At 41.2% G+C, this 25,432-nt stretch overlaps 1 protein-coding gene across 2 annotated transcripts in view; it reads right to left on the bottom strand.

The window, feature by feature from the left end:
• The window catches only part of KIRREL3 (kirre like nephrin family adhesion molecule 3), a 1,079,924-nt gene that overhangs the window by 289,204 nt on the left and 765,288 nt on the right, over nt 1-25,432 (bottom strand). For both annotated transcript variants that reach the window (XM_089652098.1, XM_089652099.1), the window contains exon 5: nt 3,426-3,583. In XM_089652098.1, the coding sequence (XP_089508224.1) occupies nt 3,426-3,583 (158 nt within the window). The remainder of the gene's footprint in view (nt 1-3,425; nt 3,584-25,432) is intronic.

Genomic DNA, 25,432 nt, shown 5'->3' with positions numbered 1-25,432 from the left:
AAAATTTTTTTGTTGATCCTGTCAGAAATCCAGTGTCCTTGTAATTTTCTGTGTATTGAAAATTCACACCTATGCAGGTGGTTCCTGCTGTGGGTCCCTGCCCACAGGGGCAACCACCCATAAACGTAGGAGATGCGCACGGTTGCCATTCATGCTAATGGAACACACATGCACTGGAAATCACAGCAGCAGCTTCCTGTACTGGAAACGCACTGCACTTGTGGTTTCTGTGCGGGCTGTGATTTCACAAATGATGCAGGGACCTTTTCCCTGCGTTTTCAGGGCTCCACAGCCCATTCAAGTGAATGGGCTGCTGTGTCAGCGTAAAATGCAGCTCCCAGGGCCTGAGTATTGTGAACCAGCCCTCAAATAGTTTAGGTCCCCTCTCATATCAGAAGCACCCCCTTTTGTATAGCAGTCCTCAGTTCCCCCCTTCCCTTTCACATCAGAATCCTTCTCCACTTTCATATCAGAGTCCACACTTTTCCTCCCCATGATCACACCAGAGTTATCGGTCCCTTCCCTTCTCTTTCACGTCAGAATCGGCAGTCCCCTCCAACTCATCCTTTTAACAAGAGAGTCCTACTCTCTGATCCGCTATGGCAGATGGCAGGAAGGGGAGCAGGTTTAAACGGAGGCAGATTTCCATCCCCTTTTGAATCCTGGGACTGCCCTGAATGTTGCCCACTCTGTTTTAGTGTCAGGCATTTCTATGATTGTGGAAGCTGGCCCACATGAACCAATGAAATGTATGACCCTGTATGAAAATAGCAGACATAACGCGGCACCCCCGACAACCCAAGATGGCACACCAGGGTGTTGTAGCACCCTGGTTGAAAAATGCTGACTTAACGACTGGTAAGCTGTAGTGTTTTTTTTTTGTTTGGTTATGCTTATTTTTTTATCAAAATCATTTTTGAGGGTGTTACATTTTATGTTAATACAAAGGGAGAAAAAATACACTGATTAGATCACTAGCAATAGTAAATTCTGAGACACTGAAAAAAATATAAGTTTAGCCACTCAGGCATCAAGAATAAAAGGAGTAACCAACATTTTAGATACAAAGGATACAGCAGGTGTCTAAGAAAATGGAATACAAATTTCAAAGTATTGCATAGATACACTTTAATGTTGACCTGGCCCTGCATACAGCCTTGGTTCCACAAGAACACATTCAAAGTAAGTGAATACCACCTAAAAGTGTTTGTATTTTTACTTGATACTGTCTTTTGTGTATTTCTTCCAGATCTGTGAAGTACTCCAGTGTGAAACTTTTCCTCTGTGTAGGACTAAGGTCTAAGGAAGAGCGTACCAGAGAAATAATTTCTTTCCAGATTAATAAAAAAAATGCATTTCAGGGGATTCAAAAGACCCCCTTCATCAGGGCTTAAAGGATTAATTCAACTTTGGGAACATGTTCTACCTGTTTTTAGGGTTGAACATGTAACATGTTCCCACTCTTTCAGCATCTCCCCACTATTTTTAAAAAAATGTTCCCGTCTGCGTCATTCATTCAGAGTTTTGTGACTGGGAAACTGCAATTCCAACAGCCTTTGCGCCTGTCAGTTTGTAGTTCTCACTGAACTACCATAGTGGTGTTAAGCACTGTGGTAGCTTACTGTCTTTTCCTGTCAGTGTGTATCTGCCTGCCTGTATGAGGTATGAGCACACAGATAAACTGACAAGTCTGCAGGAGTCCTGCATGGCACCCACGATCTGCTAATCGTGGGTGCAATGCTTTCTAAGCTACAAGTGAAAATAAAATGCACATTTTTTTTTACCTGAAAAAAGATGTGCATTTATTATTTTTTAAAAGGGTGATCTTATCCTTAAAAAATGCAGGTGCAATCAATCTGGATAGTGATGGATGTGATTAACAGAAAAAAAAACATTGCGATAATTCAAAAGTGTGTTTCCAATCACTGGCTTGACTTTGAATTAGCACACAATGTTTCCCTTGAAAAACATCCCTCCCTGTCGAGAAAGTAACTTTTTCTGCATTTCAAGCCCTGATGATGGGGTCTTTTGTAACACCTGAAACGTGGTGGTCCTTAGCTGACTACAAACAAATAAAATTATCCCAGACAGAAATTATTTCATTATCGCCTCCTTATAACTTTAATCAGGTTATTGCAAGAACGTTGATATTGTTCTTGTATAACAGGAAACAGTCTGTGGAAACAACTGCAAGAGAGACCCAGTGCTCCTAACAGTGGGTATACCCTTATCCAAGAAAGAAACATTTGGGGTTGGAGTTATCCCCTACAGAGAAGTGCAGTTTCTTCATTAAGTACACGTGTTATCTTTCACACTTTTGACATTATGTTTGGCCCAGATATGGTTTTGTTTCCTTTATTATAAAGTATGTAGGTATGTGAATTTGTTTTTATGTAGTATGAAAAATACATCAGAAAAATATAGATATAAACAAGTTACTCAAATAATCACTTTCACTTGGCCAAAACCTTGTCTTAACGTAACAAACTCATGTTTATGGCAAACTAAAGAAAGTTCTGTCACTTGCAATGTGGTTGCCTCTCTATAGGTAACTTTGGTTCCCACATTGCACTGTAAGATGCAGGCAGGGCTGCTGATGTGGGGTACAGACAGTACTCCTGTATCAGGTCTCAATTGGGTCAGCAGGGGAGCCCAGGTTCGGCTTGGAGGAAGGATGAGTCTGGAATTGGTCATCCTAATGCAACCCTATTGATGACAGGCAGTAAGCAGCTGGATCAGGAGCAACTGAGAGCTGAGTGAGGAGAGACAGCTTGGGTTGTAATGAAGGATTCACATCCCAGCATATCCCCTCTTTGTATGGAATGTTGCCCTCTCTGTGTTCACTGCAGAAAGATAAGTTCAATCAATAATTCAACACTTTAACTCTTCGCTGATCTATGTGACCACATAGCTATGGGGGTGGGGGCTGCCTGTCTGGTAGACTGTATGGGGCCATGATATAGTATAGTATGGCCATGGTCACCCCATGATTTCTAATGGCGACCCTGGATGCGGCATGTGGGGTAATGTCAGATTTTTTTGGGGGTTTTTTTGCTGAGTATTGTATTTCAGTACAATTTTGACATGTAGAGATATCTACCAGATCATTATACCAACTACTGTTGATTCTAATGTTACTGTAGAGACAGGTTCATTTTAATCCACAAATAGAAAAAGATCTAAATCATTGCACAGTCTGACAGAACAAAATGTTCAGATACACTTCTCCTGATCACACAAAGCTGCCTTGAATTGCAGAGCTATACCCCTGAGAAAATCACTTCCCCTAAATTCCTGGATAATGAAGATATAACAGAGATTAGGACAATGAGAGCAGCTCCCTGTACCCCTGTGCTGATGTGCTGCCCAGAGCACCCCTCTCAGCAGCAGAAAAACGTCAGTGCACAGCTTGTGGAATTGCTGACCTTGGAGTATGTGGCCCCGTTCAGCACGTCGCCATCCTTCATCCAGATTATGGTCGCTGCTGGCTTGGCATTGTCCGCGTGACAGGTTAAATTCAGCGGGTCTCCAGCACGTAGGTTTATTATTGGGCCACCAACAATTACCGGATCATCAGGGGGAACTGTTAGGAAAACAAAACGGAGATGTATGACATCAATATTGGACTTACTCAAGTCCCTGTTTTATTATTAAGGTTAAAAAAAGAAATTCTGCCTGGTAAAGAAATTTCATGAGCCTGCATGGTGTTTGTTTCTAATGATGTTACTGTATGTTAGCAGCAATGTTCTTGTGACTTTTGTGTTTAAGTAACAGCTGGAATGGAGTCCCTGTAAAGGTGGCTAATGATGCAGGTCTTGCAGATCATAGGAACTTAAAGGAATTCACAGCATGTGCCTTCATTTTATATTACCATTGCATTGTAATAGTAATGCAAACAAAAATTTTGACAATTCAATAAAAGCCTACTTTAAAAGTCTCCTTTCATGTTGTCAGTTCTGCCTGTCTCCTGGCCATCTCTTTCCACAACTTCCTGGATTCCCGGCACTTATTGCAGCTTCTACTCTGCTGTTTACTTTCTATTTCTAAGGACTACATGTTCCATGGTACCTTGATGCCTGCAAAAAGTGATTCCTGTACTGATCCTGCCTCCTCAAACTCTTCTCTCAGCTACTCTGTAGTCTGTAGAAGGCAGACCCTGTGAATTCTGTGACACAACAGTGCCTATCAACAGGGCATAGCGAATACATGTCACAGAATTTAAGGAAGTAAATGTGTGGGGATCTTCACAAAGCATGTTTACACACTTCAAGATTGCATAGACTAATAGGAACAGGCCAAAAACAATCAAAACACCATGTGAATAAGAATATAGGATTTTAACATTGTGACCGTAGGTAGAAGTTTGTTCAGAGATATTTAGCATAAGGTATTCTGAAGGGTATTTATTAACGCTGTACCTATTGCCAATAAAAAGTTCCTGTGGGCATGTAGCACCCCGCTAATTATATGAAGTAGCATGTTTCTGCAGAATCTCAGCATCCAGATTACAGTATACAGAGTTATAAAAAATTCAGTCTCGCTCCAGCCTTCTATAATATCTGTAAAGCTCTCAGCTCTGCACACCTTTTTCCTACATTAAGTGCCCATTCAAACTCACTTACATTGTGATAACACATGTGCCACATTACAAATGATTATGCTTTACGGCTCAATTTTAGGTGTGCTATGGTGCACAGGCAGTATATTGAAATGAAAGGACTGCCTTAAAGGCTAAGTTCACATATAGGAAAAACATTTTAAACAAATATTTTTGCAGGGCAAAAAAAAAATGTGCATTTATTATTTTTCCACAGTGAATTGTGGGTGCAGTGTCAAGCTCCTGAACACTCTCCCTCCAGTTTTTTGCCCATACCTCTGTACAGTCTTTGAGTTAGAAAGCCGGAGGAAGTGTCAACAGACTAGTGATTAGGGCACTCATAGTCCATTGAGAACTACAAGCTGTCTGCAGTGGTGGCAGATGGGATTTGTAGTTTATTCATTCACAGCTGCACCAATTTTAAATGTGACAGCGGCTGGGAGATGGGGGGACCCACACTCTCTTTCACAAGGGTGTTCTTGGGTGGTATGAGGGTGCTTTGGAATATGTTACATGTTATACCCTAAATATGGGCATAACATGTTCCTAAAAGTGAACTTATCCTTTAACACAATGCACTTGCATCGATGCAGGCTTGGTCTGTTGGAGCAACAGGGAGGCTTCAGTCCTAAGACTTAAGCTTACCATAGATGGATTGAAATGCAGCCAGATCAGCAGAGACTGGCCTCATTTTGATCCGTGTGTGTCCATGCCTGTTTAGCAGAAGGAAGAAACTGGGTGTACACCGTTCTAGGTAGGCTCACTGGGAACCTATCCCTCCACTGTGTCCCAGAGTGTCAGTCCGGTCTGCAGCTGTCAATAGTAAAGGGAAAGGAGGCTGATGGCACTTTTGATAATAAAAATTAATCTTGTGCAATTTATTGTTATATGGCATATAAAATCCCACCAACACAGCTCCAAACAGGGAACAGCAGTTAACAAGTTTCACACAATCCTCATTTACTCTTAACTAATTATGATTAAGTGCAGATTGTGTGCAACACGTTAATTGCTGTGCCCTGTTTGGAGCTGTGTTGGTGGTATTTTATATGCCATATAACTAAATAAAGTGCACAAGATTAATTTCAGTTATCAGGAATACAGTCATCCTTTCCTTTCCCAGCTTGTTGTAAAACTTTTTTCGAACAGCCAGCTACAACCACAGATCAGTGTGTTCTGACAATGGAGGGTTCTGATGTCAGAATGTAATGTCCCCGTGGAGGACACTTGCGTGGATTTAAGAATCCGTTTGTTTTCTTTCAGCCTGCTGGGTGATCAAAAAAAAAGTTATCTATGGCCAGTTTATCTCAGTTGTGTGGGTTTATTCGAGCTTCAGGTTGCATATTCTCTAAACAAGCTTTGTACAACAAAGGAGATAGAGAAAAACATGAACAGAAGTCAGGAGCTCCATCTGCTGGTTGGATAAACACTGGATTTAAAAAATGTATACAATCTTATTTTATTCCTGAACATAATAAATTATATATATACACACATACACACATAGGTGAACCCGTCTCAATATGGGGACTGCCACTGACAAATTCTTTTTAAAGTTGCTGCTTGCATGCTCATGCTGCAGCTTTAGAATTTTGTGAGCCACACATCCAATAAATATGCAGTTGGTGATATCAGAACTCCAAATCTGCCTATATTTTCAGGGTTGGTAACTCACCAAGAGTGAGGCCGGAGGAAGAAAACTTAAGCCAGTAAACTAGTAATGCCTTCAGTTACTTGCACGAAGAAAGAGATAGAGACTAGAGTTCTTTAGTCGCCATTTGTTGCCTAAAAGCTGCTTTATTAACGACTCTGAATCCAGTACCAAGTCCATCTACTGTACTTATCAAACTCTGGTTATGGAGCCACTGTGGAGCCCAAAAATTCTCTGAAAATGTACAAGAACTCTGCTGGAACCTTATTTAAATACATTTATTTTGGACTTGCAACAGTTTTCACGGGAAGCTACAGTCTAAGCTGAGTTCACAGAACCTGTTTCTTTGCCCCCCAAAAATACCTCTGCAAAGCTAGGATAAGATCAGGCATGTTTCTGTGTATACACTAAACAACTGCCATTAAATGGTTGCTAGAGGCAACCCAAACACTTCTGTTTTGCAGCTGCTTTACAGTAAATGGGCCCTAGAGAAGGTAAGACATCTGGTACCAGCAGCTAACTATAACAATCCCCCTCGTGTGTGAGGAAAAACAGCCAATTTATTCAGCAAGCCTTTCAATTAATGAGAATATTATGACAGCTATAATAACAGATTAGAGATTCAAATTTCAAGGCTTTGACGTGAAAACAATTCAAGCTATAGAATTGCTAATGTTAAAATTTTTCAATCAAATTTTATGTGACCATAAAATGTTGCTACTTATATTTTATTGTGGTTTCAGATCTAAACAATACAGATTCATTACTAATTGTATTTAATAATGTAATATACTTTGGTACGAACATATTATTAGTGCAAAAAATGTTTTAGCTCCGTTGGCTTCTCGCTTCCAAAGTCCGCCACTCCTGAAATTAATAATACACTTGAACGTATCTTTTCAGAGACATTTAGTGCTTTGTAGTTTCATGATTGGGTTTTTGATGAAAAGAATTTATGGTTTATACAACGTACAAGTACACTTCGATCGTTCTCATGACAAAATAGAAAAGGTCAAACACAAATAAGTCCATTCACCTTTTGCACATAATACAGACACAAATGACACATATATACAAAGATGAGGTATCAGTGGAAACCTTTGCTATGTACAATATAGAAACACATAGCAAGACTAAGAACAGACACAGGTCAGTTAAATTCATCCTTTCATGAATTCCAGAAGTGTCAGTCCCCAAAAGGTGAAATAGATACCACTTATACTGTATAAGGTCTGGGGTGTGGTGGTAGACCGAGGACTGGAGGATCCTGAGGAGCTGGCCAGGGGTTTCTGGTAAAGCCCAGATTTTCCACTGAATAAGAAAAGAGGGAGGCGAGAGAGCCCTTATAGCATAGTAGATTCATTCAAAAACAAGGATGCAATGCTTCCACAATGAAAGGAATAAAAGATCAAAATGGACTTACAACTGTTGAGGCCGAATTCACCCAGCTAAGGGGGAACACACAGCCTTCCTACTGTGCAGGTGGAGAAAACCTGTCTCCACGCAGGGTCAATATGGTTGCTATCTTTGTTTTGGGCATTCCCATCTTAGGTGCTCTTTGGGGGTTCTCGGGTGGGTGAACAAAGTGGTAGAAAGAGTCGGAGCTAAAGGGGCCCTTAGGTAATTCTTAGAAGTGCCCGATGTGGTTGTTCAAAGGATAGGCATGAGTCGTCTACTTTAGTAAAACATCCAATTACTTTATTTCATCAAATAAAATGTGTTTAGTGACTTTAAATTGCCACATCCTCTGTTCAAGGTGATAAAATTGGTGTACAGTTTGTGGCAGCCATGTCATCTAGGTATATCACACCTTGACCTGAGAAAGTGGCAATTTAAAGCCATGAAACACATTTTATTTGGTGAAATAAAGTAACTGGATGTTTTTTTAAAGCAGACGGCTTGTGCCTATTCTTTGTACAACCACATCGGGTGTCTCTGCCTATCGAAATACCCTTTATGCACTGACTCTTTCTACCGCTCATACTGTATGCTAATTACACGAATCCAAAACTGCAAATTATGAAGCACTTTCCCTTCTGGTACCAACAGTAACATATTCTGGAGATCAAAACAGTTAAATACTAGACCTTTTCTTTTTATAACTATAGGCATTCTTAGGTCTAAATAAGCAGACTGTTTTAACAAATGTATATTTTGTAATTATACATCTATATAGCGCTGACATATTCTACAGTGCTGTACAAAGAACACTGAGATATTCACATCGGTCTCTGCATAGAGAAGCTTATAATCAAATGTCCCACCATGGTCACATACTATTATTATGGATTTATATAGCTCTGACATCTTTCGAGTGACGTACAGAGAACACTGAACCACTTACATCAGTCTTTGAAATGGGAGCTTACACTCTAATGTCCACACCACAGTCACAGTTATTATACATTTACTGTATATAGCTCTGACATATTTTGCAGTGCTGTACAGAGAACACTGAACCTTTCACATCAGTCTGTGCCCCAGAAGAGCTTACAGTCTAATTTACTATCACAGTCACAGACTACTGCAGGTATTATTGTACATTTATAGAGCTCTCGTTGGTTGCGCAGATGTGTTGCAGTGGCTGCAGGATACCCAAAAACACAATCCTTAATCTTTATGATCATCCCTTGTCATTGAGTAGTCTATTTCATAGCAAATCAGCTACTGGTTTACTGGACTTGGTTGCAAAGGGTTCTCACACAGTCCTCATACCCATGGCCTTTTCATTCTTCTCAAGGAACAACTTTACTTGTTTTATAAATGCACACATCCCCAGTCTCCCAAAGCCCCCAACACTGCCACAAGATCCAAGGTTTATTAAATAATCCTCATTAGCAGGGAAATTAGGTTACAATGATTAATGCTGCAATGGTTCTTTTGAGTGACAAAACTAGGTAATCCATTAATTAGACATATTCTGGAAGAGAGAAAAAGACTTCATCTGGATGGAAAAGGTTTCAAGCCTTGCCTGTGATATGTGACCACTATGGATTTAGAAAATTAGAACGAAACTCATTAAAGTTTACCAAATCTTGATTGTTGATTAGCATTTATGTGTTCTGATAAATAATCCACACTAAATATAGCATGGGTCTTGGAGAATTAGACTGTGCCATCAGAAAAATGTAACAAATCCAAAAGCCATGAAAATAAAGAAAAAGGTGTCAGCAAGTGAAAGTTCACAGAAATATCTAAAAGGGGTATTTGAAGCATGGCTCTCAAATGGAATAATTTACTTAGTACTTAACCAATACCTAAGTGGTCTAATGCTGACTAAATTCAAATCAGAATGCATGGGGAGGAAAATCTATTTATAGAGAGAGAAAAGTTCAGCAGGTGGAAGTAAAAATGGAGACAATTCCACTTAGACTGAGAAGAAAAACTACACAATGTGTAACTGCAACAAAAAAGGAACATTGAATGATTACAATTATTTACTTTGGTAATAATAATTTACTTTCTCACAGTTCACAAATAGTGAACCATCACTCTGAAACCAGAGGAACTTACACTTAAATGCCTTGGTGCCCAGCCTGCAGCCCTTTGGTACTTATTGGATGGACCTCAGGGTCCAGCAACCAGTAGTGGAAGCATTGATTTGTAAAGGGTTGTGATGGAAGTAATCTCTAGCAGTCCCATATAACATATACTCAGTTTCTCACAGTCTCCTGCAGCATATTTCCAGCCTTAGACTATACCTGTAAAGTGGTACCAGTCTTTTACCATCACCAGCAGTGAATCGGTAGTCTCTGAAAATCCTCTGTAGTACATATAGTGAATAATATGTGGATTCCAATGGGGATATCAGGGGCCGCAGTTGATGCACCCTATATCTTTTAAGTTGACCGTGCCTCACAACAGTCACATATAAGCACATACCGTCAGTTACTATCCATATGATTTTCAATTGTGAGAGGAAATTTGAAAACCTGAAGGAAGTCCACACAGACTCAAAGGGAGGATACATGCCCCATGATGGAAATTGGTTAAAGGTAAACCAGGACCAGAATTATAGCACAGTTCTTCTGCTTAGAGAAATTTAGGCATTATTTTACTGAAAATGAGCACCTCAAGACAATTCCAGGCAGAGGTCAAACGTCTGTATTGTTCTGTCTTTACTCCAGTCACAGATGGCCTTTCTGTTGCGACTTTGCCCCTTCGGCCATGCACTTGGAACTAAACCCCACTACAGTAAACAAAACAGTGTATGTGGCTTTTACTCTGACCCCTGTGCGGAGTTCCGGGAGAACTAGTGGGTTACAGAAGCAGGTGAATAAGGATTCTGAAATAACCTTTTACAGGCTACTGTTCGCATCATTGAAAAGAAGAAAACAAAATTTTTTGGGCCATTTTGGAAATTCATATCTGACACAGAAAGGCAGTTTTTAGAAACAGGAATTTGCAAGTTGCTTGTTGCTTGCAAGTTGCAAGTTGCTTGTGTAGCAGTTATGTATGTGACTCCAATTAATAACGCAGCTAGAGATTTCCTTGACACGTGAAGCCAACCATCTGCTTCCCAGGAATTATGCTGAATGCCATGAAACTCCAATTTTGTATGTAAATAGATTTCACCTTGCCACTGCATTATTTATGTTAAATAATTGTTTTCCGATTTATACAAACAAACAATAGAACGGCCACATTAGCCCCGCTGTGCTCCTTCCTCTGATGCTGAGGATATGCGGCTCAGCTTACAATCACATTGCCGCGTGCTTTGTCATAGTACAGTTTCCTTTTTCAAGAAATTTTAATATTTAGAATAATATAGGCAATTATACAAAATAGTCGCAACCAGGAGCCTCTGAGACTGAAAACAGAAGTATTCTGCTCCAATCCATTATTCTATTATTAGTCATTAGGAGGTTGTTTAATGAAATATGAATGACAGAATTAAATAGTATCATACATTTATGAAGACACTGAATGCATATTCTGCCTATAGCACAAGGATTAAAAGGGAGGTCTGGCAGGCCTGTAGACACCTGCTTGCATCTCCTGTATACCACTCGCATCTCCTGTATGCCACTCACATCTTCTGTGTGCCACTCCCAGCTGCCATCTACAGGCCTAAATACAGAATGCGTCAGAGGCACAAACATATCTGCTACAGTACTTTACTGGCAGACAAATAATATATATTAGACTTCTGAACAATTCCCCAGTTAAAAGACTCTTCTTGATCCTTTGTGTCAATTTGGGCCTTGATTTGTGGGTCTTGCTTTTATATTGGAGATTATATTTAAAGCACTGACAAATACACAAATGTGAAAAGACTGTGGGGGAATATTTGTAAGGGCTTTTGCCAACTGTGAACGTGGCAGTTTATGTGCTTTACTGAAAAAGAACACTTTTTGCTAATTACTTTCTGCATTAATATAAAAAGATGCAATATGAATAACATTCAGTTTGGGGGAGAAAAATATACCATGTGTTCAGCATGTGCTTATTTTATTAAAGCTGAAATATAGATAAACCACTAAATATAAAGATGAATTGTATATATAGTATGAGAGCTGTTTTACCTGCCAAAGGATTTGCATTTCTGCCCATCTAATCCTGAGATTCACAACGTTCTGTCACAGAGTACAGCCAGGCTGTTGACTTGACTTTTCACTACTGCAGTTATGTAAAGTGACTAAATCCCTGTCCCCAATCTGTGATTGGACACTAATAGGGGAAGCAGCAGACTCCTGAGCTAATTGCCCTGTCACTGTGCTCCTTCCTGCTCTCAGCATATTCCTTTTAAAAAGCAGTTTGATGTAGCGGTAACATTACCTTCAATAGTTCTAGGCAGGGCATAGTAATAATAAAAGTAACAGCTAGGGTGTATAAACTTTGTAAACATTTTAGAATTTCTATACACATATATTTTATAGGATGAGCTATAGACACGTTATAGAAAATCTGTTATATTATGCAGGAGTTCAAATCTAAAGTTTGGCTATAGAAGTGAAAATTTTCAAAAATACCTGTAGACCCTATTTTTTTGTAATATCTACTGTAAATTATCCTTGGAACTGCCTAACATTCTTTTAAGCAAAACATCTGACACCTTGGAAACATGATGCTGGTGCTGTTGATTGTGGTGTCACCATACATCATGGTAAAGACTGCCAGGAACTGGTGGTTCCACCAGGAATTGTTAATGCATAGTGGACTGTGGGTCCACTTCATCCACTCTTTCAATGCTCACATCCCTGGAAACCCAAGTCACAGAGAACTACACTATTGCTGGGGATGTGTTTTGGATATACTCTTACATATTACATTAGATTTATACTGAATCTTCAATTTGTCCTTCCAGCTGATGGCTTTTAATGGGTTCTACAATTATGAAATGGCAAAAGGCAATATGTGAGCCCAATTTTGATGTGTTTTATTGTATGTTCTGGGTAAATGGTTGTTCTCTTTTTCTGAGGACTGGTTTACTTTGAAACAGGAATTTCATTTTAACAATCACATGTGATTAAATTCAGGTTGGCATTATAATGTAGAACGCTGGCTGACACACAGATCCTATGTTCTGGATCTGCTAAAATGTAAATAGTTAATTTAGCAATAATGTGACATGTGATCTAAACATTGTGGTTGGCTGATACTGAAAACAAAAACACTTTTTTTTCAGATCAATAGGTTCCATTTCCATTGTTGCTTTTTGAAAATGCATACAAAGCCTTTTGCTAGTGGCTTGCATGTACTGTGCTTCTGGCTTCTATGCATTTTGCATGCTAAGACACTGAAAGTGATGAAGTACGTTTTTTCGGAACACTAAACACAAAAATCTGCAAGCTGCATTATTGCCAATGAGTCACCTACAGATAGAAACTATTATATCGTATGCAGTGCTGTAGACTTATCTCTGTGCCTGTGTCATGTTTCTGTATGGTTTGGTTTATTTCCAACACACACACAAACTGGAATAGTGAAAATGGCCCGCCTGTCCATAAATATCTATACAGGCCGTACAATGAATGATGTGATTGGGCTGCAGCCAATTTCATGTTGTTGCCATTTGATAACCTGCCACTTGGTGGCGTAAGCATTATTGAATTGTTTCAATGTATCAACTCTGTTGAATGGGGCGGGAATCCTCCACCATTACAAACAATTAATACCTTTTCCCTCTCAGCTCGAATTGCTCTTTTATCTTCACAATGTCAAAAGCAGATGTCTTGCTGCATTTTCTCATTTGTTTGTGAATTGATGAATATTGCGTTTACATTATCTTGTTATCTCGAAATGCTAAAACACTGTGAGATTGAGGTGCCAAAGCAAAGTGATTTTTTAATCAGTTTTTGCTCATTTTATGTGTGCAGCTATTAAGAGGAAGAAGATCTATTCTTTGCCACTCTCCCTGTGATTTGTTATGTACAAAATGCTGTCTAATTTTTCACCTCTGTTTGCATAATTATTGTGGATTGTCATGTGCAGTAGAGAAAAGATGCTCCACCTTCTCAGACTTTCCATAAACAAAAACAAACAAGACCCTGCATACCGAATGCTGCATTCACTGAGATAAATTAAACAACGTTAATGATATTTCTAAAATGTTCTGATGGGCAAATGGCAGTCAAAACAGAGGACAGCTGGGATAAATGTCTGTGCTCAGCTGAAAACAAATGCTATTGGACACAAAAAAACTATGGTTTAACTTATTCCTCCCGCCACCTCCTGGTCTTCTATCTGGATCGAAATGCCAGGAGGCAGGCAATTCAATCATGTGACCACAATGATTTGCTGTCACAGCTATCACATGATTGGAAAGCTCCCAATTGCAAGTATGCATCAGGATATTTCTGTTAGATGTTAGTTGATGTGCTGGGAGCACACTCTGAGCACAGTATATTATTTACAAATAGACAGAAATATGCTGTCACTTGGCGTTAAAGCCCACCCGCCGAGAGGCCGAATATATGTGCCATGTTAGTGGGAACAGGTTAATGCCACTGCTGCCCTCTGACCTAAAAATGAGTTGTAAGGAAAAGAGAGTACTAAATTGAAGGTTTAAAGTCCAAGTGAATGTATTTGTTCAAAAAAATGTTCAAGAGTAGCCATAATATGTACCCCCTTCATCACATTTTGATTGGTGGAACAGAGTTCAAACAATGAGAATTTCAGTCATGGGGATAAGTCATATGTGCCAAGGTTGCTCCCACAGCTGGTGGCAGAGACTAGAACTGTTAATATTACAGCAAAGACATTTCAGACAATTGCTCACTGCCAACTCTGTGGTAACAGGTTGGGGAAGGTCCTTTTCTGTTCCAGCATGGAACATGCGCCTATGTACTAAGCCAGCTCCATAAAGACATGGTTTGATCAGTTTGATGTGAAGGAACTTGAGTGTCCTGCACAGAGCTCAGATCCCAACCGTAGTGAACACCATTGGGATGAATTGGAATGCAGATTGTGAGCCAGGACCTCTCATCCAACATCAGTACCTGACCTCACAAATGGGCACAAATTTCCCTAGACACACTCCATGTTCTTGTGGAAAGCCTTCTTAGAAGAGGAAGGCAGCTGGAAAGAGAAGGAGAATGTTGTAGCCACAAAGGGAGCCAACTAGTAATGGCCATGGTTTGAGAATGGAATGCCCAAAAAGTTCATGGAAAGGTATCTGCAGGTATCTTTTGGCCATATATTGTATTACACCTCAGAATACACACATTACAACCTCCTCACTGTGAGACTAAATTCATTTGAGGTCCATCACTTCTGATCCATACCTTCTACTCATCTACTAATGTCCTCCTCATAATGATGCTTTGTTCTCGTTCTACAATATAAAAACATATTGGTAGTTTAACTGACTTCCACACAAACTGTCTCTAGTGTATTAGTGTTTTAGGTCCATTGACTATAAGCTTCTCTGGGACAAAAAGGATGTAATTGCTCTTTGGGGAATAGATTGGTGTAATTCTCTTCACCTACAGTATGGAACAGAGAAACAGTTCAGCTATCCTCTACCTCACAAACTGTCACTGCTACTTTTGAGAACCACTTTCTGAAAATGCTAGTGACTGGCTCCAGAAATTTGAGTTACTGACCCAGAACAAGTTTGCAGACTGGGAAAATCTGAGCTCATAATCTTTCACTGCATGTTCCCTTAACTGAATGGCCATCATCATCTGCTTTTACCGGTTGTTCATGTAACTGAGGTTGCTTAAAATTTGTTGTAATATCTGCGTACTACCCAGGCATTTTGGCAAATAATGGGCTTTTTTATCCTGGTGTACAAAAACATGTTAAATAAAAGCTAGGGGAAGTGGACAGGCAAAGACGTAGAGGCAATCACACACACACTGAGCAGAAATTGCATTTCAATCAATAGTTTTTTCCTAACCGTGAACATTTTGCATTCTTTGTATTTAGTCATTGGAGCAGAAACAGCTTTTATTTTACAGCTTAATATCTCAGATTTTTTTTCCACTGCATTCTAGTAAAATATAAATGATATAGAGTTTAATTACAGAGCTTTGTGATCTGTTTTGTTTTTTTTTAATCTCTTACCATTGCAAAATAGGTGTGTAGTTATAATTTTAGGATCAGACTCAAAATGTTGTAAACTTGGTTACAGTGCAAGAAGGGCAAAGCAACAAAATAAGAATGTTAGAACACAAATATAGGGACAGTTAAAGTGTTTCTAAAGGTAAAAGTTTTTTTTTACTTTAATGCATTCTGTGCATTAAGTAGCTCCCCCCAAGCCCCCCAAAATATTTACCTGAGCACAATCTCGATCCAGCACTATTTACATCTGCAGCAGCTTTTGTCTTCTCTTCCCTTTCCAAAAACCTGGGAGCAGAGAGTGGGAGTGGTGAGGGGGGCCAAGCTGGGTTGTGTGTCTGAATAAAAGCGACTTCATATGCTGGCACTCAGAAAGGGGGAGGAGCCAGGAGCACCAGCAGGGACCCCAGAAAAGGAGGATCGGGGCTGCTCAGTGCTTTTTTTAACGAACATCTAGAACCACTTTAAGCTGCTCTTGATTCTCCATCCCTGCTGTATGGTTGCCTAACATGAGAATGAATGCTATACCTTTTAGAAGTTACAGTTGTGCAGATGCTGGGACACTGCCTAATCTGCTCTTGTTTAAACTTTAACCTCTCCCCACTGCTGGAAGCTGGTGCTTTAAAAGAGCACTTCTGCTATTTCCTGGGCTTCCAGGTCATGTGATCACTGTGATTGGCTGTCACATTGATCACATAATCCGAAGCCAGTCTTGCCAGCTTCCAATTTTCAGCAGTGATCGGGAGCTGTCATTACCAGTAAGGTCAAAGTGCTGGGAGTGCAGCGTGAGTACACCACTAGCAAAAAACCAGCAATGCTGGCTGTATGCATGCATGTGGCATTCAAGTCCACAGCATATCTGCACCTACATCCAAACTGCATTAAGGAGATAGCATGCTGTTTAACTTCAGCCTGAGTTTTCACCCTCAGCTAAGCACCTAGCCATTCCACTCATCAGCTTAAAGCGCAGTTATTCTCACTGGCAGCCTGATTTCTGTGTGACATTAAGGTGTATTTCATGACTTTTAAAAGAAATATACAAATGAGATAGAGGAAACGTATATGTTTGAGCATAGGTTTCTACATCTAAAGCCCCAATGCCTTCCCAACATTTTTATGGTGTTTTGGCCGTTAGAGCCTCTTTCCGGTCTTTTTCCCTATTGCCAGACAGATGTGATGGGAACCTTTTGATGGGTCACAGACAAATATTAAATTGAAGAAGGGCTGAAAGTTCTATCAATGTATTTAATGCTGTCCTTGCCTTCCTGTCCTGCTGATAACCATGCAGTTCATTTCTTCAGGTGTCACAGGGGCAGGAAATGAAAGAAATCTCCTTAGTGGGGTCATAGACAGAGATAAAAAACCTAGCTAAATTTTAAAATGCTAAATTGAAAAAAAAAATGGCCACAGTTGGGCTTAAACGAGTGGTCTTTGATGCTTTCATTAATCAATTGTAGCCTGTAACAAAATGATAATGTTATGATACTGCCCATTTATTGGTCACTGTCTGTTGCTACCATTGCACAATCAGCCTGTAAGCAGGTGCAGTCTGTTTTCTCCACTATAGGTGGCGCTCAGCGGTGTGGTGCCACAGCCTGGAGAGGAAGTCTGGAGAAACCTAGTTTCTCTGTGGTTTCCTGGTCTCTGAAGGCAGTGTTATTGTTGGCTGCCCTACATTCAGGTGACCCCTGGTGGACATTTTGGCTCAGCAGGGCCTTTATAAGTCCCTGCCCCCGGGTTTTGATACACTTTTGCAAAGTAGTGAGCGTACAGAAAGATCACCCGTCTGTCAGGGAAAGTGATTACCATCAGAGAAAGGTTCCTGACAAGTGGGGACACGTAGTCCTTCCATTGTGACCGGACTAGTCAGGCTACATTCTGCCCTCTAAGACAGACGCCGTTGGTGCATCTTACCTGCTGCCTCTCTGCACTGAACTGCAACTTTTAACTGGTGCAGTTCTCTCACGCTCGGGTTATTTGTAGCTGAGCATACTCTTCATTACAAGTTTTGAGTTATCTATAAGCAAACTCTGTCTCATTACTGTCACCGCACCATGCTATGCCTACCCACGTGCCAGCAGAGGCTATCTAGAAATCCTACCCAGGTACAGTTGGGAACAAAGCTACCATTATGTTGGTTAGGCCTACATCTACTTTATCAGGACAGCCAATAGCAGCACAGGTTGATATGCCTATACAGTACATCCAGTTGGGGTACAGCCTCTAATAGTGCCCAGTAATTTGCCAAATGCAACTGCCGACATAAAAAGGGATATGCCAGCCACTAACAAGTAGCCAGGTTTAAGTTTTTCAGACCCTGTACTGCTCCAGGGAAAGAAAATGTTAGCTGAATCTGTGAAAAAAGATTCATATATCATTTGATATTCCTTACATTCCTTATGGCTATAATATGAAATGACCAAAAACAAGGTTGCAGGTACAAGAGGGAAATGGAAATGGTGTTTCTCTCTGCAGGATTACTGCATATTACTGCACAGGATGAGGAACGTTGCAGACAACTAGCACATCAGAGATGACCTATTTCTGTTTTAAACTGAGAGGTACCAGTTTTGGTGGTTAGAGCATCTAAAAGAGGCTCACCATAGTAGTTTAACCATGTTCGGACCCCCTGCAAATAAAGTCAGGAGGGACTGCATCTCCAAGGTAGCCTGAAAACCTCATGGAAACCCCCAAAAGGGTCTGAAATCCATGGCCAGGCCAAGAGAAGTCTGGGCTGTCCTGCTTAGGTCCACCAGCGGATGGAAAATGAAAGTATGCTAAATTATACTGAATTTCTGAGGAAAGATATTAGTGTTTCATCACCATGATGGCCGCCCTACAACAGAGGAACTTACAGGCTGTTTTTGGCCCTCAAGGGCAGATTGGTAATTAAACATGTAAAGATATTGTGAAGCATTTTGTTAAAATTATATTACAAATTACTTAATAGGCATTTAATTAAAGAACTGCAAGCACATAGCGGTTTAGGGGAATTATATTGTTTTCTGCACACAAACAGGAATGTATATCTGAGCAGCCATAATGCAAGAAAATAATGAAAGCACCTCGATATGCAGCACAAATAGCTTGTAAAAAAGCAACATCAATAAAAGAAATTGTTCTTTTTAATAACGCATCCTGGATTGCACCTTTAAATCTATGGAGTCAGCTAGTTACAGTGCTGTTATTAAGGTTATACATAAACTTAATATCGCTCTCCTTCCCCCTCAGGACTACGATTTGCATTTATACAGCCAATATTAGCAAAAAAAATCTGATCGTTCATTTTCCATGAATAATGTGGAAAGTGCAAACTTCGATCATTTACTACAGAGAGTTGTTCTGATAAATTCTCCAAAAGAGTCTTTTTTAAGACTATAGGACCTAATAATACACCTCAGATAAATCACAAAATAATGACTTTACATTGGCTAAAATTATGTCTCCAGCTTTCTTCCTTCAATAATAATTTTCACCTGAATTAGGGCACTGTAAACATGGTGTCTTATGTTTAAAGTGTATTTCTGTACAAAAAAGCATGCTTAGCAAATCTTTGCAAAGAATGCACAGTTCCCTCTGTTTTGTCATTAACAGGTTGCAATTACAGAAAAATATCTATTGATCTGCCAAAAATACATTGAGCTCCTAACATCCTGTTCAGGCTGGCAACACTGCCTCTGCTGTACTGAAATCCCAAGTATTGTCAGCCCTGCCTTGGTTCTGCCCTGTATGACTACACAACACCGCCACTTATGTTATGGAGAGGAGGGAGGGGTTCTGTATTTCCAACAGGGGAGAAATGGGCACACCTGTAATGTTGTGGTGCTACCCAATAGTAGCACTGGCTACTGTAAGGCTGCATTCATACCTGAGTGTTTCATGAACGTGTGTTCACAAACTGCTCGAAAAACACATGTTGTGCTTGTGCACCATTCAATGTCAATGGCATCCCAAACACTGCAAAAAGAGATGTGCCTTTTTGTGCACGTCTAAACACACAAAGCTCAACACCCAGAAAAGTACATGTGCTACTTTGGTGCATTTGTTGCACATAGGGTAGCCTATTGAAATGAATGGGCTGCCTTATGTGTGTAGAGTGAAAAAGGCACAAATAAAAGTGCAAAAAATCCATGAATAAGAAAACTGCTGTGAAAGTAACTGAGATTGAGCTCTTCAGTCACTTTTGCAGCAGTTGTTTCCTCATTCCGGGTCACAATCCTGCACAATGTGCTTTTGTCCCTTTCAGTCAGTTGACCATGTCAACAGCACTTGTGCTTATCAGACGACATTTTCCCAGAAACTGTATATGCCATCATAACCTTTGATACTGTACCTCGCAACTCGGCAAATAAATTGGCAACTTCAGTCACAGAGGTCCAGCTAAGCGGCACCAACAAGTTGCCCTCTCTGAAGCTCAGTAAACTCTGACATGACTCCGTATTACTAGCAGTGCACGCAGTGAATGACAAAAGTGAGGCTTCCCACCTGTTACCTGGGTGTCTTGTCATACAGTGAAAGCAAAAGAATGTTACATCACTTCCGCTTTCAGCATGAAACATGTCGTTACTTTCACACCTGCAAATCATGTAGTGTTTCCATTTTTTGTATAACCCCTATAAATGCATGTAAAGGAAGGACCAGGGTAAGGAGAAAGAAGACCTGAACGAAGGGCCGGCATGACAGGGGTTAAAGGGGGATGGGAGGAGTGGGGGGAGCTATGAGGGGTGGTATGACAGGGTGTGGCAGGGGGTTTTCAGTCTGAAGAGAGTTTTCACAAAGCAAACTTCCCTCCCCCCCCCCCCCGTTGTTTTATGGTTTGTCTTGGTGGTAGTTGTGTCATATTGTTGCTGGGGAATGTCCCGCGTGGTGCAAGGTCCTCATTGGTTAATGTGGGCACAAGAAAAGGCACTTTGTAGGAACCTGTCTGAGGTACGGCTTCCAGTTGTTCTGGTGGGGGTATCTGCGGTGGTGTCTCCGAGTCGGTGATGTTGCGGCTGGAGGCCTAGTTAAGCAGGATGCAGGTATTAGTTTTCTTGATGCCTCTTGGGACCTTGAAAAAACGTATGTTTATACTGTGTTTTCTGTTATTCAAAATGTTATTTATGGATGGTTGTAATAAAAGGAGGTTTTTGGGCCATTAACTGCATTTGTTGTCAGTGTGGTTATTTAGGTCAGTGCTGCAATTCACAATGCACATTTCCCTGCATTTAAATTTAGCTGCATTTGGAGAAAGTAGGATTCTATACATCCAGTATCTATTTACAATCTCTAAGGTTGCTTTCACACTGATCTGTTTTTCTTCCGCTTTTGCGTTTAAAAAAAGCAGAAGAAAAACACGTGACTATGTATTCCTGTGGAACTATTCACACTGAACTATTGCAGGTCAGGTGCGTTTTTAAAATCCTGCTTGCTGCATTTTTGGTTCAGGTTTGGTGCAGTAAGAAACAGCACCAAAAACGCACCTACCCATTGAAATCAATGGAAAATGAGGCACAAAACGCTCCCGTGGTGCATTTTTGGTGCGTTTTGAGTCACAAGTCCTGTAGAAAAAAAGACAGCAGAAAAAAAGACAGCCAGACCATGGTACAAATGCATATGAGTTTTTGACATGTTTTTGCTAGGATCAGTGTGAAAGTAGCCTAAATGTGACTAAACCAATTTTCAGCATTCTCATACTTTGAATAACAATTGCGTGGTCATGCAACACTGCACCCAAACTAAATTTTTATAGTTTTTTTTAAAACAAAGAGAGCTTTCTTTTGGTGGTATTTAATCACCACTGGGGTTTTTATTTTGTCCTAAACAAACAGAAAAAGACTAACAATTTTGAAAAAAAAATTTTTTTTCTTAGTTTGTTATAAAGCTAATGGTCACTACTCAGTCCTCCTACTCCTCGACCTCTCCATGGCCTTCAACACAGTTGACCACCCCCTCCTCCTTAATAAACTACACTCCCTTGGCATCAGAGACTCAGTTCTCTCCTGGCTTTCCTCCTATCTATCCCAACGCTCCTTCAGCGTTACCTATAACACTACCACCTCCCCGTAGACTCAAACCTGTCCTTCCAACCCCATGTCCAATCGCTGGCAAATTCATGCAGGCTCCACCTCCGCAACATCTCCAAGATACGTACGTTCCTACACTACTAAACAGCTCGTTCACTCCCTTATTATCTCACGCCTGGACTACTGCGACTCCCTTCTCACCGGCCTACCCCAACACAGGCTATCCCCGCTTCAGTCTATCCTGAACTCAGCGGCCAGACTCATCCACCTTACCAACCGCTCCACTTTTGCCACCGCCCTCTGTCATTCCCTCCACTGGCTTCCGATTGCCCAACGCATTAAATTCAAACTACTAACATTGACATACAAAGCCATTCATAACGCTGCTCCAAACTACCTCACCGACCTGATATCCAAATACCACCCAACACGTACTCTTCGCTCCTCACAAGACCTCTAACTTTCTAGCTCCCTGGTCTCCTCCTCCCATGCCCGACATGCAGGACTTCTCCAGGACTTCCCCCATCCTATGGAACTCTCTACCCCAATCCATCAGACTGTCACCTACCCTCCTCACCTTCAGGCGCACCCTGAAAACCCATCTCTTCAGGGAAGCCTACCCCACCCTCACCTAACAGCCGATCTCCTCCACTCCTCCTACCACTCCATCCCCCACAGCCACTTCCTCCTGTACCACTATCCCCTCCCTCCTAGATTGTAAGCTCGAAAGAGCAGGGCCCTTGAACCCCTCGTGTATTGTTTTGTTACTGAATTGTCTCATGTACTGTCCCCCACTATAATGTACAGCGCTGAGCAAACCTTTTGGCGCTATATAAATACTGTATAATAATAATAATAATAATAATAAAAAAGTAATTTTTCTCTTTCACTGATGGGCACTGATGAGGAGTCACTGATGAGCACTGATAGGCTACACTGAAGGGCACTGTTAGGCAGCACTTATGTACAGCACTGATGTGCACTAATAGGTGACACTGATGGGCACTGATAGGCGGCACTGTTAGGCAGCACTGATGGGCACTGTTAGGCGGCACAGATGGTCATTGATAGGTGACACTGGTGGGCACTGTTAGGCAGCACTGATAGGTGGCACTGATGGGCACTGTTAGACGGCACTGATGGGCATTGATAGGCAGCACTGATGAGCACTGATTCAACTGATGGGCACTGATTGCCAGCACACATGGGCACTGATGGGCACTATTGACTACACTGATGGGGCTACACAGACACCACAACACTGATGATCTGTATCCTTATGATCAATGTAGATGTCCCCCTGTGAAATGCTGCTTACCGACTCTCCTCTCCTCACGCGCTGTCAGCGTGAGGAGAGGATTGCCAATAACTGGCATTTCCTATTTACCCTGTGATCAGCTGTGACTGGACACAGCTGATCACATGGTAAAAGCAGCTATGATTGGCCCGTTCCTTAGTCATGTGATCAGCTGTGTCCAAAGGGCACAGCAATCACAGATCGTGCGAAGTGCATGCCCCAGGGGGCGTGGTTCTGGGAGGACGTCCATGAACGCCCTCCCAGAACTAGCCAACCACACTGTAGCTATCTTTTGGCTATAGTGTGGTTGGGAACTGGTTAAAGCAGGAACATCTAAATTCAGAAAAACATGATCTGGGAAGCATAAAAGTTGTTTTTACTTCACAGATGACTTCTGTGTTTAGAAAAGAAACACAGGAGCTAAAGTGTGAATGAGGCCTAAGGCAAGCCATAGATGATTCAATTGATTCCCCCATCAACACAGTCAGTGGGAATCCCTCCCTCAGCATCGACAGGGAGCCTTAATTTCTGGCAGAACACAATGATTACTGCTAGCAGCTATAGCCGCCAGCAATAATCACATGCAAAAAATCCAATAGGTTCGTTAATCGATAGATTGACTTGAGTACAAACCTCTTGCCCTTGGATGAATCAAGTTCTGTCGATTTAATTTTGCAACAACTCACAAGGTAAGAGGCTGTAGCAGGGGCTTATGTGTGTCAGACATTTGGGAGCACAGACAAGAACTACATACAGTTGTGACCAAAATTATTCAACCCCCAATGCTGTAAAGGGGTTTAGGGACTATAGTGTACATTTGGAATTGTATTCAGAATCAAATCCTACAAGGACGTTGTAACTACCCAAATGCAACTAAAATGACATCAATTGTTTATGTAATACAGTAGTAAATGGTTCTTATGTGGTTTCTTCATTGCCACAATTATTCAACCCCTTAAAGACTACCACTCTGAAGAACAGAGGTTCATACAGGTGCTTTCCATCAGGTATTGAAAACACCTGTGGATGTCACCGAGCAGCAATCAAGCATAATAAGCACCAATTAGGCAGCTTTAAAATGACTGTGATACTCAGCTCCTTCTAGACATTTACTGGTGTGGTTACAAACATGGTGAAGGCAAGAGAATGGTCCAGGAAGACAAGAGAAGAGGTGATTTCTCTTCACAGGAAGGGCAATGGCTATAAGAAGATTGCAAAGATGTTAAACATACCAAGAGACACCTTAGGAAGCATCATTCGCAAATTCAAGGCAAAGGGCACTGTTGAAACGCTACCTGGTCGTGGCAGAAAGAAGATGCTGACTTCGACTGCTGTGCGCTACCTGAAGCGTAGAGTGGAGAGAAGTCCCCGTGTGACTGCTGAGGAACTGAGAAAAGATTTGTCAGATGTGGGTACAGAAGTTTCAGCCCAGACAATAAGACGCACACTGCGTAATGAAGGCCTCCGTGCCAGAACTCCCAGGCGTACCCCCTTGCTGTCTCCAAAGAATAAGAAGAGTCGACTGCAGTATGCCAAAAGCCATGTGGACAAACCACAAAAGTTGTGGGATAGTGTTCTGTGGACTGATGAAACAAAATTAGAACTGTTTGGGCCCATGGATCAACGCTATGTTTGGAGGAGGAAGAACAAGGCCTATGATGAAAAGAACACCTTGCCTACTGTGAAGCATGGTGGAGGGTCAATCATGCTTTGGGGCTGTTTTGCTTCTGCAGGTACAGGGAAGCTTCAGCGTGTGCAAGGTACCATGAATTCTCTTCAGTACCAGGAGATATTGGATGGAAACGTGATGCAGTCCGTCACACACCTGAGGCTTGGGAGACGTTGGACCTTTCAACAGGACAATGATCCCAAGCATACCTCCAAGTCCACTAGAGCATGGTTGCAGAGGAAAGGCTGGAACATTTTGGAGTGGCCATCGCAGTCACCAGACTTAAATCCGATTGAGAACCTCTGGTGGGACTTAAAGAAAGCAGTTGCAGTGCGCAAGCCTAAGAATGTGACTGAACTGGAGGCCTTTGCCCATGAAGAATGGGCGAAGATACCCGTAGATCGCTGCAAGACACTTGTGTCAAGCTATGCTTCACGTTTAAAAGCTGTTATAACTGTAAAAGGATGCTGTACTAAGTACTAAGATTGAATGTCACTTGGGGGTTGAATAAAACTGATAATGCTGTGAGCACAGAAAAGACATTTGTGGTTATTTCATTATAACTGTTATGTTATATTTGTCTGACCTACAAGTGCCTCTTTAATGTAAATGTAAGCAAGATGACTGAATGATCAAAAGCAATGTCAAACTGGCCAAAACACTCAATTTCAGTGGGGGTTGAATAATTTTGGTCACAACTGTAGGTAGT

This window comes from Staurois parvus, unplaced genomic scaffold (assembly GCF_062004578.1).
Source record: "Staurois parvus isolate SC_StPar_1 unplaced genomic scaffold, SC_StPar_1.0 ptg000671l, whole genome shotgun sequence".
Taxonomy (NCBI): domain Eukaryota; kingdom Metazoa; phylum Chordata; class Amphibia; order Anura; family Ranidae; genus Staurois; species Staurois parvus.
Note: the sequence above shows the minus strand (reverse complement) of the source record. Positions and strands in the feature narration are given on the sequence as shown.